Source organism: Pyrus communis, chromosome 11 (assembly GCF_041283825.1).
Source record: "Pyrus communis isolate YQ-2024b chromosome 11, ASM4128382v1, whole genome shotgun sequence".
NCBI classification, from domain to species: Eukaryota; Viridiplantae; Streptophyta; class Magnoliopsida; order Rosales; family Rosaceae; genus Pyrus; species Pyrus communis.
This window is the reverse complement of record NC_142575.1, coordinates 29,252,017-29,268,666: the sequence shown is the minus strand read 5'-3', so window position 1 is coordinate 29,268,666 and position 16,650 is coordinate 29,252,017. Positions and strand designations below refer to the sequence as shown.

The 16,650-nt window shown below is 36.0% G+C and overlaps 2 protein-coding genes across 2 annotated transcripts; both read left to right on the top strand.

Moving 5' to 3' along the window:
* The first annotated feature begins 652 nt into the window (after positions 1-652).
* LOC137741900 (F-box/FBD/LRR-repeat protein At5g56420-like) lies at positions 653-3,478 on the top strand. Its single transcript, XM_068481596.2, has 3 exons — positions 653-1,663; positions 2,918-3,070; positions 3,182-3,478. The coding sequence occupies exons 1-3, from the start codon at positions 653-655 to the stop codon at positions 3,476-3,478; spliced, it is 1,461 nt and encodes a 486-aa protein (XP_068337697.2).
* A 586-nt stretch (positions 3,479-4,064) lies between these two features.
* On the top strand, positions 4,065-5,383 carry LOC148693242 (uncharacterized). The gene is made up of 2 exons (XM_088680341.1): positions 4,065-4,083; positions 4,881-5,383. Exons 1-2 carry the CDS (start codon positions 4,065-4,067, stop codon positions 5,381-5,383), a joined length of 522 nt encoding a protein of 173 aa, XP_088536467.1.
* The last annotated feature ends 11,267 nt before the right edge of the window (positions 5,384-16,650 follow it).

Here is a 16,650-nt window from a genome sequence, read left to right as displayed (position 1 = left end):
ATAATAAAATAGATTATATAGAGTTTGGTAGGAGGGATTAGAAATACATTACATGAGCATTATAATAGGCATGTGAGAGGATTTTGCAAATGATTCCTTCAAGTAGTCATTTGGTGCATTTTCTAGGGATTAGAAATATCCTCAACCATACTTTTACCAATCCCTTCTTACATATATGTTTCTAACACTCATGTGTTGCATTTTTTTACTCATGTCATCTAACCTTTTGTGATCCAGTTTGTCTTCATTTTGCCCAAACATGCATTGAAGATGAATTTTCCTTCAAAGTCTCTCACCCAATGATCCCAAGTCAACAAGGCTACTCGCTTTGTGACAGTCGTAGGACAAACATCTATTGTACGCAGTCTTACCCTTATTTTACAAAGAAGATATTTCCACGATTCTTTCACCCAAACATAACTTAAAAGAAAAACAAAGTGCCAAATCGTATACGTATAATATCTTTTGTTCATTAGAAGCCCAAACGCAATGAAGATGATTTTTTTTCACTTGTAATTGACCACAATCAGTTAGGTTTTCGAAGAGGAAAAAGACTCCAAAAAGGTATTTTACTTGAAGGAATGGGAAAGTTTTCCTGCGTTTTAAGTGTAGAAACATGTTCTTTTTTTTCAGGAAGCGTATCTTTCTATAAATGGGTTCGAACTCAAAGTTAAAGTATGCCAATGCATGCAACAAAGATAGAATCAGTGCATTACCAGATGAAATTATCTGCGACATTCTTTCCACCCTGTCAACTAAAGAAGCTGTAAGGACCAGTATTATATCACCCAGATGGAGGAATGTGTGGGCTCATGTTCCCACTCTAGACCTTTGTGATAAGCATTATCAACGAGAATTTAACCCAGTTGGTTTTTCTGAGTTTGTCGATCGTGCACTCTGCATTCATAGCCCGTTCAACAATCATGAATTCCGTCTCTCTAGTGCTTTTGCAGGGTTTGTGGATCGTGCACTCTCCATTCGTGGCTCGTCCAAAATTCACAGACTCCGTCTTTGTTGCTCTGGGGTGAAGAATTATCCTCTTATTGATGCTTGGATAAGGACTGCCATTAGGCTTAATGTTGTTGAACTCGAACTTGTTCTGTATTCTTTTGGCCGCCCTTTTGAGTTGGCTAGAAATCTTTTCACGTGCAAAACGCTGGTCGTTTTGAAGCTTTTGCTGGAATCAAATATTACCTTCACTCCTACCTCAGATTGTTTCCCAAGTCTTAAGTTCTTCCATGCTAAAGTCTATGATCCTGATGGTGACTCAATGGAGAAGCTCTTTTCTTCTTGCCCTGCACTTGAAGAATTGATCATAGGAGGAGATATTGTAGCTAGTAAAGTTTTGAATTTCAATATAGAGGCACCTGAACTAAACAGACTGAAAATATTCTTGGCGGAAGACGACTTTTGGGAAGGATCCGAGTCAAATATCTTTTTCAATGTTAATGCTCCAAATCTTGAAAAGTTTGATCTCGAGGCTGATTTTGTAGCAAACTATATTTTGAATGCAAATTCACTCAGCGAAGCCAAGATTGATCTCGAATATGTGCACACGTCTGGGTACATTGACTATGAACTTGGTTGTGTTGATCGTCTGGAAAGGCTTTTTGCAGGACTTCTCAATGTGAAATATCTGTCACTTTCAGCTCCACTTTTCGGGGTAAGTTTTCTGTAACTTAAACTCGTTTCCTTGTCGCTCATTTGATAATCATTTTGTTTTTGTGTTTGAGTTTTCATTTTTTATGGCGGAGAAAATATATTAGAGAAATGAGGAATGAAGATAGATGAAGGGAGGCAGGGAGACGGAAGAGGGATAAATGAAGGAGAATAACCGAAAACAAAACAGAGAAACTAAAAACAACTTAAAAGTGTTTGCAGTTGTCACTCAGTACTACGGTCTGATGATATTCTTCTTTACTTGTAAGTGAGAGGTCTTAGGTTCAAATCTCGTGGATGGCGAATTCGATACCAAATTAGATTACCTATTGTGTGGCTTAGCCGAACTTCCCCCTCCCCTTAGTGTAAAATATATCGTTGTACTAAAAACAAAGTGTATGCAGTTTTGATTTTTAGTTTAGCTTAAATGTTAGAATGGTCAATGTGTTTTAGTCATTGGGTCAATTTAGTCTTTTTGTTTTCAATTTGACCAATTTGGTCCTTGTGTTTATCTCTGTAAGGCAATTAGGGACATTTCTTTGTAATTTTTGTAAAAAAAGATTAAAAATTATTATAAACTTATTTATAAAATTATTTATTTGATTTAAAATATTTAAAAGTGAAACAAAATAAAAATTTAAAAGAAAAAAATATTCTCCCCCAACTCTCCGACCTCCTCCCTAACGTTAACCCCTCTCTTTTTTATGTCACAACCTTAATCATTTTTCATATTAGAAATTTTATCTCTTATATGTGTTATTTCTCATTGATTTGCATTTTTCTATAAAGAGAAAGAGTAATTATATCTCTTATAATTTTTCTTATGAATTTTTTAACAAAGATTGAATAAAATGTCTTTAATTAGATAACAGAGACAAACACGATGACTAAATTAGCCAAATCGAAAACATGAGGACTAAATTAGTCATATGACTATAACACATAGACCATTTTGACATTTAAACCTTTTAGTTTTCATTTATGTGTTATCATGTATAAATTCCTTTTACATTCCTTCTGTAATCCTTTCAACACGATTCTTCATTCCTCATAGATCTTCCACATATTTTTCCCTATCTATAGTGAAAAATAAAAAATTGATGAAAATGATTATCGAACGGGTTCTTCGTACCTAGTCTTTCTATGATGCTGAAATTTATCGGTGGAATTAGTTATATATAATATATATGCACTGGTGAGGAAGTATTTGAGTTTTCATGAATCTTGGAGTGACATTTAATACTTTATGATTCTGGAGGATCCTAGATGTCACACCGAAGATGGTTTTCATCTGCCTGAACTGAATCGTTTGAACCATTTGGAGCTACTTCTTTTTACTTGCTGCAATTGGAAATCACTCATAGATTTGCTCAAGATATCGCCCCATCTGGAACATCTTGATGTTTATAATGTAAGTATTTGTGGATCTACTTTTCACTCTAAAATCTAAATGCATATGGTAAATAGGGGAGTAGATTCCAGAGACCTTAATTTCACTCTTTTATTTTTGAACTATCTTCAGAACAAGGAATGTACGTTGGAAAATTATCGTGATCTCTTGGTATGTGAATGGGTTCCACCTGAGTTTGTGCCTATTTGTTTGTTGTCGCACCTCAAGACTATTTACCTTCGAGGAATCCAGGGCCGGCCTGATGAGACAGAAGTGACAAAGTACTTGTTGAAGCATGGCGAAGTCCTGAATAAGGTCACGATTTATACGTGCGACTTCCGCGTAGAAGACAAGGTGAAACTATGCCAGGAAATTTCAATGTTTTCAAAGGGCTCGACGACTTGTCAAATTGAATTCCTGGAGAAATGATATCTAGGTTCTATATGGATTCCCTTTTTAAGCGTGTCCGTTTGACTTTGTTTTGCTGCAAAACATGAATTTATCTGGACTTATTTTTAATTTTCTTCTCTGTTTAGCTTCTTTAACATTTGGAGGACTAATATACTGGGGAGATATTTGGCTTTAACTTTGAACAACATATCTTCAACATGCATGCATTCACCATATCAAACATATGGTGGAGAGTATTTGCTGTAAGATGTGAGTGTCAAGGAGAATGACTTCTAGTTCTCGTCAAACTTGTAATTCAGTTTTGAGTTATCAAGTTGAGAAGATTACGCGCTTACTTGGCTGGGATTGGGAGTCCTAATAACATGCAACTATATTCAAGTAACCTTATCATGCTTTGACAAGAGTTCATAACGGAATAGGACTATATCGAAACCCTAATCAATATAGAATATTCGGGTATCAGTTGATAGGCTTGATACCTAGGATGGTTGGCTATATATTAGGAGGTCCCTGCACTCACAACTCCATCCCTTTTTGAGCGAACCCTATTCTAGCTGGATTATTGCTGCTGAGTGTAGGAGACCTTCTGTCATTCATTGAAGCAATGTCGAGCTCTTCTTCAGGTAAGGTTGTATTATATTTATGTATGCATGTCATCGTATATATGTGGTTCTATGCATGCAGTGTATAAATATTTAACATGTGGTATCAGAGCACACACTGTCATGTTTAGAATCCTTACAAGCACAATAATATATTGATTAAAATGCATGATCATGACATAAGACTTCCGCGCAATGAAATATATTGATTAAAATGCATGATCCTGACATAAGACTTCCGCGCAATGAAGCTGATAGAGTTATCGACTATTATCGACAGACACCACGTTTAGAATAATATCACTTATACACGCATATATATAAATATATATGTACCTGTTTTGCAAGTTTTATTTTCAGGAGAGCAAGGATGTGTCTTCAGATTTCGGAGAATCAAAACCTAATGAGTTACTGTCACTATATGACCTGACAGACAAATTTTGGATCATGATCAATTTCAACTCAAAAGTGTTTGTATCATGCTTCAAATTATCTGTTCAAATTGAACAGAACGATTAAACTGATGATGAATATATTTTGAGATAATTCTAAAGAATTCTTGTATTCAGTCATGTTTAATTGGTGTATAAGTGAGATACAAAATTAATATAGATGCAATTTTATCTGCTCAAAAGTGTTAAAATTGTGTCGCTAATGAAAAATTTTGTATTTCGTTTGTGCAAATTCTAATGTAATCAGTTTTCGATCTAAAGATGTGACTGGTATTATATGTTTTTGATGCCATTAATTGTTCATATCGTGAACCCTTAATGAAGAACTTATGAGAACAAATACTGAATTGTATGTTGTTGATACAGCTATGACTTCTCTTAACTTCTCCAATATCGAAACATTAACTAGTTCCAACTACAAAAAGTGGAAGGACGACATAGGGATAGCTCTTGGTATGATGGACTTCGATTTGGCCTTAAGGGAAGATAAACCTGCATCGATAACAGCTACAAGTATAGCAGAAGAAAAACTGAAGTTTGCTCAATGGGAGAAGGCAAACAGAATGGCTCTTATGATTATGAGGAGGGCCATGACAAGCAGTGTGAAAGGTGGCATTCCAAAAAGTGATTGTGCAAAACAATTTTTTGATGCAGTGGGAAACATATTTAAGGAGTGTGAGAAAGTTGAAACGGGGAATTTTCTCACAAAACTGACATCCATGAAGTTTGATGGTGTTGGTAACGTGAGAGAACACATATTGAAGATGTCAGACATTGCACAAAAGTTGAAAGAACTAGAGCATCTAATCATAGATCAGTTTCTAGTGCATATGGCATTGAATTCCTTACTGCACAGTATGGCCAGTTGAAAGTGTCATACAACACTCAAAAAGCAACCTGGGACATTGATGACTTGATTTCCATGTGTGCTCAAGAGGAATTGATATTATCAACTGATAAGGTGGAGACTATGAACCTTGTTCACACTACTGCAAAGGGCAAACGTGTTGCAGTTGATCAGTCATCTGTGGCTGCTGGTAAGCAGAAGAAAATGTTCCATTTTTCTTCTTTTAAAAATGCTAACCCCCTTAAACGATCTCAAAAGTTTAAAGCTATTTCTGAAGAACCAAAGCCTTGTTATTTCTGCAAAGAAGTTGGTCATCTAAGGAAAGATTGCACTAGTTTTAAAAATTGGCTTGTTAAGGAAGGTAATGAAATCAATGTTTATGTTTGTTTCGAGTCAAATTTGATTTATGTTCCTCCTTTTAGTTGGTGGTTTGATACTGGTTGCTCAATTCATATTACAAATACCTTGCAGGGATTCACAAACCTAAAGGAGAGAAATAATGAAGTTTACAATGTTTTTGTTGGGAATGGGAGCAAAGTAGCAGTCGAGTCTGTTGGCAGTGTCTCTTTTAAGCTTTCTTCTGGTTTTATTTTGTTTCTTAGTCCAATACTCTATGTACCTTCTATGAGAAGGAATTTGATTTCAGCTTCTAAGTTAGTCAAATCAGGTTATACTTTTATTAGAGACAATGAAAGTGTAAGACTTTTCCATTCGAATAAATTAGACATTTTTCTTGGTTATGCCTTACTTCATATTGATATGTGGCAACTGCAGTGTGATTATTTACATGAATGTTTCACAGTTTGTCACATTGGTTCCAAAAGACTATCTTCAAATGAAACCTTTCCTATACTTTGGCATAAAAGACTCGGACATATATTCAAAGAAAGACTTGTGATTTTAACTAAACAAAATCTCATTCCAAATCTTGATTTTCAAAGTCTTCCAACCTGGATTAATTGTTTCAAGGGAAAAATGACCAACACTAGGAAATTAGGATCCACAAGAAGCAACCAACTATTAGAGATAATTCATACAGATGTGTGTGGCCCTTTTTCCAAATAAAACAATATGTGGCAACTCCTATTTTGTTCCATTCATTGACGACTTTTCAAGATATTGTTATGTGTATCTTATATCTGAAAAATCTTCTGTTCTTGATTGTTTTAAGACATATAAAACTGAGGTTAAAAATCAACTAGAAAAAAGCATTAAAATAGTGAGATCGGATAGCGGTGGTGAGTATTTTGGCAGGTTCATAGAGACTGGACAACACAAGGGAGCCTTTGCATATTATCTTGAAGCCCCGGGGATCATTGCTCAGTACACCACTCCAGGTACTCCACATCAAAATGGAGTGGCATAAAGGAAGAACATAACCCTCAAGGACATGATTCGATCCATGTTTTCAAGGTCTACACTTCCTATATTTCTGTGGGGAGAAGCACTTAAAAGAGCTAATTACACACTTAATAGGGTGCCAAGCAAGACTGTCAAAGTCATACCTTTTGAAGCTTGGACAGGAAGAAAGCTAAGTTTTAATCATTTTCATGTATGGGGTTGTAGAGCTGAAGCACGTTTTTATAATCCTCATGAGAGGAAGTTGGACCCGAGAACTGTCACTTGCAGGTTTATTGGATATGCAGACAAGTCCAAGGGTTTTAAGTTCTACTGTCCTGATTCTCACACTAGAATTCAGGAGACAAACAATGCAAAGTTTATTGAAGATCTAGAAGAAGAAACAGTGAATCACAGTACCTCAGATTTCGAAGAAATTGGAAATGAAGATGGTCAGCTCTCCACAACAACTGATGTATCGTTACTTGGAACTCAAGAAAACTCGGTTTCTCTCCCAACTGTTTTACCAACTACTCAATCAAGAAACATTATGTCTCTTCCAGAAATAGTGCATGTTTATGATCCTGAACCTCAAATCCCCGAGTACCAAGTCCCTGAGGAAATAACTCCACCATTGCAACAAGCACAGTTGCCTATTAGACATTCAAACAGGCAAAGAAAACCTGTGATCCTACCTGATTTTGTGTATTTACAAGAGACTGAATATGACATAGGAGATGATGATGATCCCCTAACTTTCAATCAAGCTATCAATAGCTCAAGAGCAAATCTGTGGCGTGCAGCTATGGTTGAAGAACTTGCAGCTATGGAGAAGAACCAAGTTTGGACATTGGTGCCATTTTCATGCAATGCTAAGGCCATTGGTTGTAAATGGGTGTTCAAAACCAAAAGAAATGCAGAGGGAAAGTTTGAAAGACACAAAGCTAGACTTGTAGCTAAGGGTTTCACACAAAGGGAAGGAATCGACTATAATGAAACCTTCTCACCAGTTTCATCCAAAGACTCTTTGAGGGTGATCATGGCATTAACAACCCATTTCAACTTGGAATTACATCAAATGGATGTAAAATCGGCCTTCCTTAATGGTGTTTTGGATGAAGAAATTTTAATGGTTCAACCACCAGGTTTTGAGGAGAAAGGGAAAGAGACTATGGTTTGCAAACTCAACAAATCGATTTATGGTTTAAAGCAATCATCCAGGCAGTGGTACATAAAATTCGATCAAGTGGTTTCTGCTTTTGGTTTTGAAGAAAACAAGATTGATGACTGCATATATCTCAAGGTCAGTGGCACGAAATTTATATTTTTGGTCTTGTATGTGGATGATATTCTCTTAGCAAGTTCAGACTTGACTCTTTTGCACACCACTAAGACTATGTTAACCAAGAGTTTTGAAATGAAAGATCTTGGTGAGGCGCATTTCGTTCTTGGTATTTAGATTGAGCAAGATAGATCCAAGAGGATGCTGAGGTTGTCTCAAAGATCCTATATTGACAGAATCATGAAGAGATTCAACATGGAAAAATGTGCAGGTGGCGAGCTTTCCATAGCAAATGGTGATAAGCTTAACACTAACCAATGCCTTAAAAATGACCTCGAGAAAAATGGAATAAATGACAAGCCTTACGCATCACTTGTTGGCAGCATCATGTATGCTCAAGTATGCACAAGGCCTGATCTAGGGTTTGCGGTTAGTGTTCTAGGTCGTTTTCAATCTAATCCTGGTACTTCTCACTGGACTGCAGTAAAGAAAGTACCAAGGTACTTAAAAAGAACAAGGAACCTGGCACTGGTATACCAGAAGGTTGAGAAGTTGGAAATGGTGGCTTATTCCGACTCAGACTTGGCAGGCTGCATTGATGATAGAAAGTCTACGAATGGATATGTTTTTCTTCTTGCTGCTGGTGCAATTTTGTGGAAAAGCTCCAAGCAAAAGGTGATTGCTTATTCAACTATGGAGGCTGAGTTTATTGGTTGCTACACTGCCACCAAACAAGCAATCTGGTTGAAGAACCTTATTATGGGACTGAAGGTTGTAGACTCAGTTGAGAACCAATAACTATTTACTGTGATAACAAGGCTGTGGTTTTCTTCTCTAGAAACAACAAGAGGTCTATTGCTTGCAGATTAATGGATATCAAGTACTTGCGTGTAAAGGATGAAGTCAGAAAAGGGCTGATTAACATAGTTCACATTGGAACTGATCTTATGATAGCTGATCCAATGACTAAAGGTTTACCAGTGAATTTGTTCAAGAAACATGTCTACAACATGGGAATGTCAGAGGATTTTGATTCTGTTAATGAGTGGGAGTAGTAAACCCATTGTTATTTTCTGTTATGTTCCTTTTTGTTTAATTGGATGCTTTCATAATGTTTTGTTCTCATGTTATGTTATAGTAATAATATGAGCCATACTTTTGTATGAGGTTCAGTTCAGGAGTTGAATTTTGTTTATCAACCTGAAAATTTTGAATTCTGTCAAACAACACAATGCTTATGGTATAGGTATTTGTAATCATAACGCGCACTTGCAGAAGAGATTACATACTGCATTTATGATTCTATACTCGAAGCTATAAGTGACAGGTTGTTAAAGGTGTAATTGCAGCTTTCAGGGACTTGTCATCACCTCAGTCTTAGCCTATGTAATATCATTCTTCTTGGACACTCAAGTGGGAGAATGTAAGATGTGAGTGTCAAGGAGAATGACTTCTAGTTCTCGTCAAACTTGTAATTCAGTTTTGAGTTATCAAGTTGAGAAGATTACGCCCTTACTTGGTTGAGATTGGAAGTCCTAATAACATGCAACTATATTCAAGTAACCTTATCATGTTTTGACAAGAGTTCATAACGGAATAGGACTATATCGAAACCCTAATCAATATAGAATATCCGGGTATCAGTTGATAGGCCTGATACCTAGGATGGTTGGCTATATATTATGAGGTCCCTACACTCACAGCTCCATCCCTTTTTGAGCGAACCCTATTCTAGCTGGATTATTGCTGCTGAGTGTAGAAGACTTTCTGTCATTCATTGAAGCAATGTCGAGCTCCTCTTCAGGCAAGGTTGTATTATATTTACATATGCATGTCATCGTATGTATGTGGTTCTATGCATGCAGTGTATAGATATTTAACATTTGCTTCTCAATTATATATAGTCTACTGATATTGGGTATCTGAAATCTACTTAAGGAGAATCATATATCCATGGCAATAGACACATTGCCCTGAATCTCTAATAAAGAAATCCAAGATGCACCAATATAGTTAGTAAAATACAAAATAGGTATAATACGTGAAAAATACGCACGTGTATTATTTTGCATAGAATCTCTAAAAATCAAATAAAATTCCACTAAAATCTATGAATTTATAAAGGAGAGGAGTCGTGGTGTCCAACAATTGGCACCTCCTCTATGTGCATCTGCCAGCTCCGGCCCGCGTTAACCCAAACTTGCCTTCTCTTTAATGGCACTTTCGATTTGGGCATGTGTTGAGCTTAGATAAGATGTGGGTCTTGTAGATCATGGAGAGAATGAGTGAATGAACCGACAATATTGGATAAACTTAGGGAGTTCAATTCGCCTCATATGACTGCTTGCAAGGTCGATTGTTGATATGAGATTGTAGAGGGGAGAGAGGCGAGGTGACTGCAAGTTGTTTTGGCCGGAATCCGGAGTTGTTGGCGTGTAGCCGGCCACAATGGTGGATTGTAACCTCCATTCTTTCACTAGTTTTCCTTTTTATTTTGGTAGTTGATGCAGGGTGGACCGAAGAGTCTTGGGGACGAAGGATAGGTGATATGGGATTCACTCAACCAGGGATAACAGAGCTTTCTCAACGTTGCTAATTGTGGATTCACTCACACGACTAAGTCACATGCTTGTTTTAAAAAGAAGAAATCACTCACTTCAATTGCACAAGACAAATACATGTTTCTTAATTAATAAGTCTGCCATTCTGGGCATTCTAATACACTATTAAAAAGGCTTACAATATTTAATAGACATCTTCTTAATTATATGTTTCTTAATTAATAAGTCTGCCATTCTAGACCTTTTAATACACTAGTAAAAAGGCTTACAATATTTAATAAACCTCTTCTTAATTTCTATGGGACTCTTACAACCTCCAAAGAAGACTAAACCAAATTCCTAGGTGACAACATTTCAAGTTTAATTAAACCTTTTACTCCCCATACAAATGTTTGTTATTTAATGGACGTTGTGTACTGAGTAGTGCTTTAAACACACTTTTTCTCACCTCATATGCTTTTAACACTCTTTCTCACCTTACACACACCCCTCTTGTTTTGTAACCGTTAGATTGAACATTTAAAGTAAAATCAACTGTCAAGACCAACATGGGGTGTGCACATTGTAAACAAAGGTGTACAATTTTTAACTGATTAGTGTACAACTTTGAAAGTTGAAATTTAAATAATGGGTGGTAAAAAATAACCTTTAAAATTAGGTTATTTTGGGATATTCCTAACTGTAGGTAGTGTACAACTTTGAAATTTAAATAATGGGTGGTCAAAGGAATTGGATGTCGAGAGAAAATTTTGGGTGTATACAAAGCCACTCTTTTGAAAATCATCTCAAATGTAAAGAGAGTGAAATGCTTGTGCATATTTCTCAATTGTTTTTGTAATTTAACGTTAAAATATCGAGAGGCCTAGTTTCAAAATCTTACCTCGAGTTATTATTTGGACTGAAGAGTTCAAAAGTTTTTGTCCAAAGTAAGGGTTCAAAGTTTCAAAATCTTACCTCGAGTTATTATTTGGACTGAAGAGTTCAAAAGTAGGGTTCAAAAGTTAATCAGCCCTAAACTTGAATCATTCAGGTGCCATCCATGGACCATGGTATGAGTTCGTGATATCGAATTGCATTTTCCTTTTTACCAAAAGAATTGTCATGTATTCCAAAACATTATTTGCTTATGTACATGCATTACATTTGTATATTTAATTGCATGCTTGTTTCTGAATTTCATGGATAGACCCAAATTTTCTGAAACCATAAATACGGAGAAAGACTCACATGAAAACGGCACATCGCAAATATGGGGTTGGTCCAATAATTAATTTTCACATGTAAATCATTTTCTACAAGCATTATATTATTAACACGAGATGCCACGTATCATAACTTCTAATTACACTTACAAGGAGACTGTACCAGTGTGACCAAAGCAGCAAAAAGAAAAATAAAATGAAGGATAAGAATAATCCATGAGAGATAACAGGAGATGGGGGAATCTGTGCAGAGGTTTATATTATAAGCAACACCGTAACCAGTGTGACCAAAGCAGAAAAAGACAAATAAAATGAACTTTCAGTGATAATCGATAAATTGAAAGAGAGATAACTATTGCAACATTTTTTTTTTATACAAGATATTGTTGGAATAGAGAGTGGAACCTAGAACCTTGTTCTTAATTACTTTCTTGGATTACAAATCTCTTGTTATATAATTTCTACATCAAATGTGAATAATCCAACTGTAGATATCGAAGTTTTGGTGAAAAATAAATGTATCTACACATTAAAGTTTGACATATCAGGGCTTAGGTGACATACATTATGTGTCTCATAAATCGTACATATGACATGTGACTCATGAAAACTGGACGAGTCATCAAGAGTGACACGTGTTGACATTTGGCTGAAAGTAATTTAGGAATTATCTTTATTAATTCTTTAATTAATTTAATCAAAACAAATTAATTGATTTAAAATGCCAAATCACGAACTAAGCCACAAATCAAGTCTTGATTCTTTGGTTAATGAATCAAGCCCACAAGCAAGACCAAATCATCTGTAGGCAAGACTTGGATAGTCTATAAATATGAGGCTTAAAGCAAAGAAAAGGGGCAGAAAATTATTCTCATACCAAGATGCTAAAGTTCTCAGGCCCCCAATTCACAAACACTCAAACATTCAAGAAGACTCAGAAAACTCTTTGCGTTCTTCGTCAAACTCGTGAAGAATCATTAAGCACCACTACACGTGCCGATTTCCATTGCCACAAGTCAAACCCTTGAGGGATCTGTTCATCCAAGATCAAGTCATCACGACCTTTGGATCAATGACAATACGCATACACACTTTGTGGACAACAAATCAAAGGATTAAAATTGTAATTAGAGATTTTAACCCCTACATTAATACAAATTCTTTATTTTTTACACGTGTTCTTGTGTCTTTGTTACAAGAAATTCGCGTTTACACAAACAAGTATCATGTACTTATTTAATACAAATGATACTGAGTGAAGAGGGAGTTACACATAAGATCACGACCACAAGAGTAATTATTTTTAACCAGCTGGGCTATAGCTAGCTACATATATAGAACAAACCTATCGAGGTTTTAGACGGCTTGTGATGTATCTTATCCAAATGATTCTGCTCTAACATCACAACCTTAGTAGCACGTAATTATAAGTTAATGTGACCGGCTCCAGGGCTCGGTACTGATTGCGCTTTGACAGAACGAAGCTGATCATGAAGAGTAGTGATGAAGTGCTTTACAACGCTAACATTGCTTGGCACTGCATGATGACCTTCATGCTCACCCAAAGAAGGTAATGACCTGTAGTCCGGATCAGTTTCCGTACCAGCCATCAAGCTGTCCTCCAAAGAAAGCTGGCCACCCTTTCCATTGTTTTCAACCCTCAGCAGCCTTCCGGCTCCAAAAGTGGGCATGCAGAAGGCAAAACCAAAGAGGAGGATAAGAAAGAATGGCTTATATGAACGAGCCATTTGCATAACAAATTTGTTAGCTAGCTAGTTGATGAAGTAACTTTGAAGAGGGGTTTAAAGTATATATAAGAGTGCTGAGGGAGATGCGTGGGGGTCAAGTTATAATTAGCTAATTGAAAGTGATGACAATTAGATGGAATAGTTTGGGACATGCATTTTTGGTGGTCCATACTGATTTTGAAAAAGTAGAGAGAATGGTCATTGGAAGTTAGGTACACTTCAACTATAAGAAGCTTACATGCAGTTATGTAGAAATGTGACTCCTTAAATTGCTTATGTACAAAGGTTACAATATATATAAGGTTTAAGGAAAACTCATATATATGCAGTTGAAATCCTAAACTAATTACAATTTAATAGACATTCCATTAATTGCATAGGAGAATCCGGAATAATTTATCTATTCTAACACCCACCCATCCCCACCCCTACCCCCGCAAACTAGACAATCCTAATCGGACGAGTTTGGAGAAAAAAAGACTCTGACGAGACTGATGGAAAGCTTTAGTAAGAAGATCCGCAGGCTGATTAGCAGGAGAAATATAACAAACCCTATGACTACGAGGGCCACATTTTTTACAGACAAAGTGATAATTAAGTTTAACGTGGTGAGTGCGATTGTGCGAGCATGCTGAACATGATTAGAAACAAGATAAGTAGCATTGAGATTATCACATGATAGCTGAATCCCGATCTCTCTTAGAATAAACAAATCTATGTAGTCGCTGCACGCACATGAGCAAGTGAACGGTATTCAAATTCAACACTTGACAGAGACACCGTTGGTTGATTTTTAAAGCACCATGATATATCATGTAAAATATGACTCATTGAATTAATCATATACAAAGGTTACAATATATGTAGAGTTTGAGAAAAACCCTCATGGTAGGAATCCTAAATTAATTACATTAATATCATGTATAATTACGGAAGAGAATTCAGATTAATTTATGCTATAATAGCGAATTCAGATTAATTTATGCTATAATAGCAAATTCAAGCACCACAGTGATGTATTGCAAACCTATATCATGCCTCGTCATGTTAGTAAATTAAAATACATTGCGGAGCATGATAGGCTCGAGATTTTGCCACTTTAACATCCAAATTACATCTGAGTTATTTTGCTATGACACACAATCACGTTGGCCTTCATTAGTGACAATTAGTTTCTATGAATTTTCCACTCAAATCAAAGACTCCAAGACTTCAACTCACCATCATGACATTCCATTTTTGCCTTCGTTGGTTCCAGCACTCCAACAATGTTTGAGATCAAGACGTCCTTCTTTCTTGGGAAGTATCAGTACTGCGTGAAGGCACCAAGTTGTTAAATTATATTCGAGTAAAATCGTCTTAGTTCAATGGCTCAAACTCAAAGTTGAAATTCATCAAATCTACCGTTTGATGACAAATCTACAGCGTCGTGTTATCTGAGAGTAATTTACGTGCAAGAATAAATAGTTGGATCTTACATAGGTGATAGTCCATTTTGAAAAAGATAAAAAAGTATGTTATTTAGACACAAAACTTACACTCTCTAATATAAGTGAATCGTACATACAATAGTAGGGCTCACCTCTATTAGAATTGGTCAGATTATTATTATTATTATTATTATTATTTGCATAAAACTATTGTATTACTACTCGCGGAAATTCATCTATGAACAAGTATACAGAAAAATTAAACACAAAAGATATTATGATGTCATGTCTCGTGGAACCTGAAGTTTGATTACATTTTAACTTTTGATAATTATGTCCATAAATTGATTATGACTTCATCTGGATCATTATTTTCTATGACTTTGGGAAAACAATTAATCCTCAAGAGGTCGTATGCAAAAGATTGGTCCACCCACAGGAATATACGAAACCATCATTAGCTGAACCAAGTCCTCCAAACACATCACGGCTTCCTGCAAGACGGACGTTGGACAACGAGGCATGCTTCCATTTGCAACATTAACTTGTGACACAAGGCATTGTTGCACGTGATGATTTTCTCCCCCTTGCTGCAAGACAGTCACTTCATCACTACATTGAGTTGCTAATTGTCTTACATTAATTGTTGCCTCATGAAGAGGATAATTGCTGCCCCCAATTTTCTTCCCCCTACTACTGGGCATTCTTCTTAGGACTAGCTGCTAATGCATGTACAGTGTCAACATATGACATGATATATGATTAATTCAGGTTGCACGAACACCAGAATATAGTTCCATGCTTTTGTTGAATTCGTTCCCCGCAGTATAGATGCATTAAATATGATTCATCCACTAAAGCTAGTTTCTAGTTTTAATTTATGGAATCGGTATTTATTATACAAGCCATATTTTTTTATATACAATTTTTACAAGCAGTGTTGGACAAAGGGAAATATAAACTACATGATCTCTAGTTCATGAGTGAATGCTAGCAAGTACTAGCTAGTTTTTTTAGCAAACAAGTCAAAGCTGAGATTTCCCAAGTTACGTAATTGGCAATGGAGTACAAACTGTACAATTAATCACATACAGGACCACTCCTGGGGGACTGACTTCAAAATACGATTGTGATGAACGTTAAAAAATGAAGTTGATGAAGAGTTAGTCATCTTGAATTGCTTTTCAGTATTAAATTTGATTGGCACTGCACGGTGATCATCATTCTCATCCAGAAAAGGTGGGAAGACTAAATTTGTAGAGAGTTTTGGAAACTAAGAGACATGGAAGTTGATGATTGGTTTATTACTTAAACGTTGATAAACGTGCTTATTCTTATTGATGACACATCATCTAGTTTGCAAATTTAGTCTTCCTAGCATCACCCGAAGAGAAAACATCAACAAACAAAACAAGTTATGTATCCTTTTGAATGATACATGGGAACCATAAATATGAAAGTAAATTGAATGATTAAGGAGCAACCAAGTGCAATAAAGGAGCATGTAAATACATGTAATTGGAAATACCCTAGTGGACAGGGGGAGGTGAAAGAGAGAACAACAACAAACCTCAGCGCGCGACACGTCTGGAAAATAAAAGTTATTAAAAGAAATTCCCTACAACTTTTAAATTAGAATAATATAGGATCAATCAATTGAACTTCGAGGAACAATTAATCCTCAGGAGTTCGTTTGCAAAAGACTTGATCCACGGAGTATATGCGAAA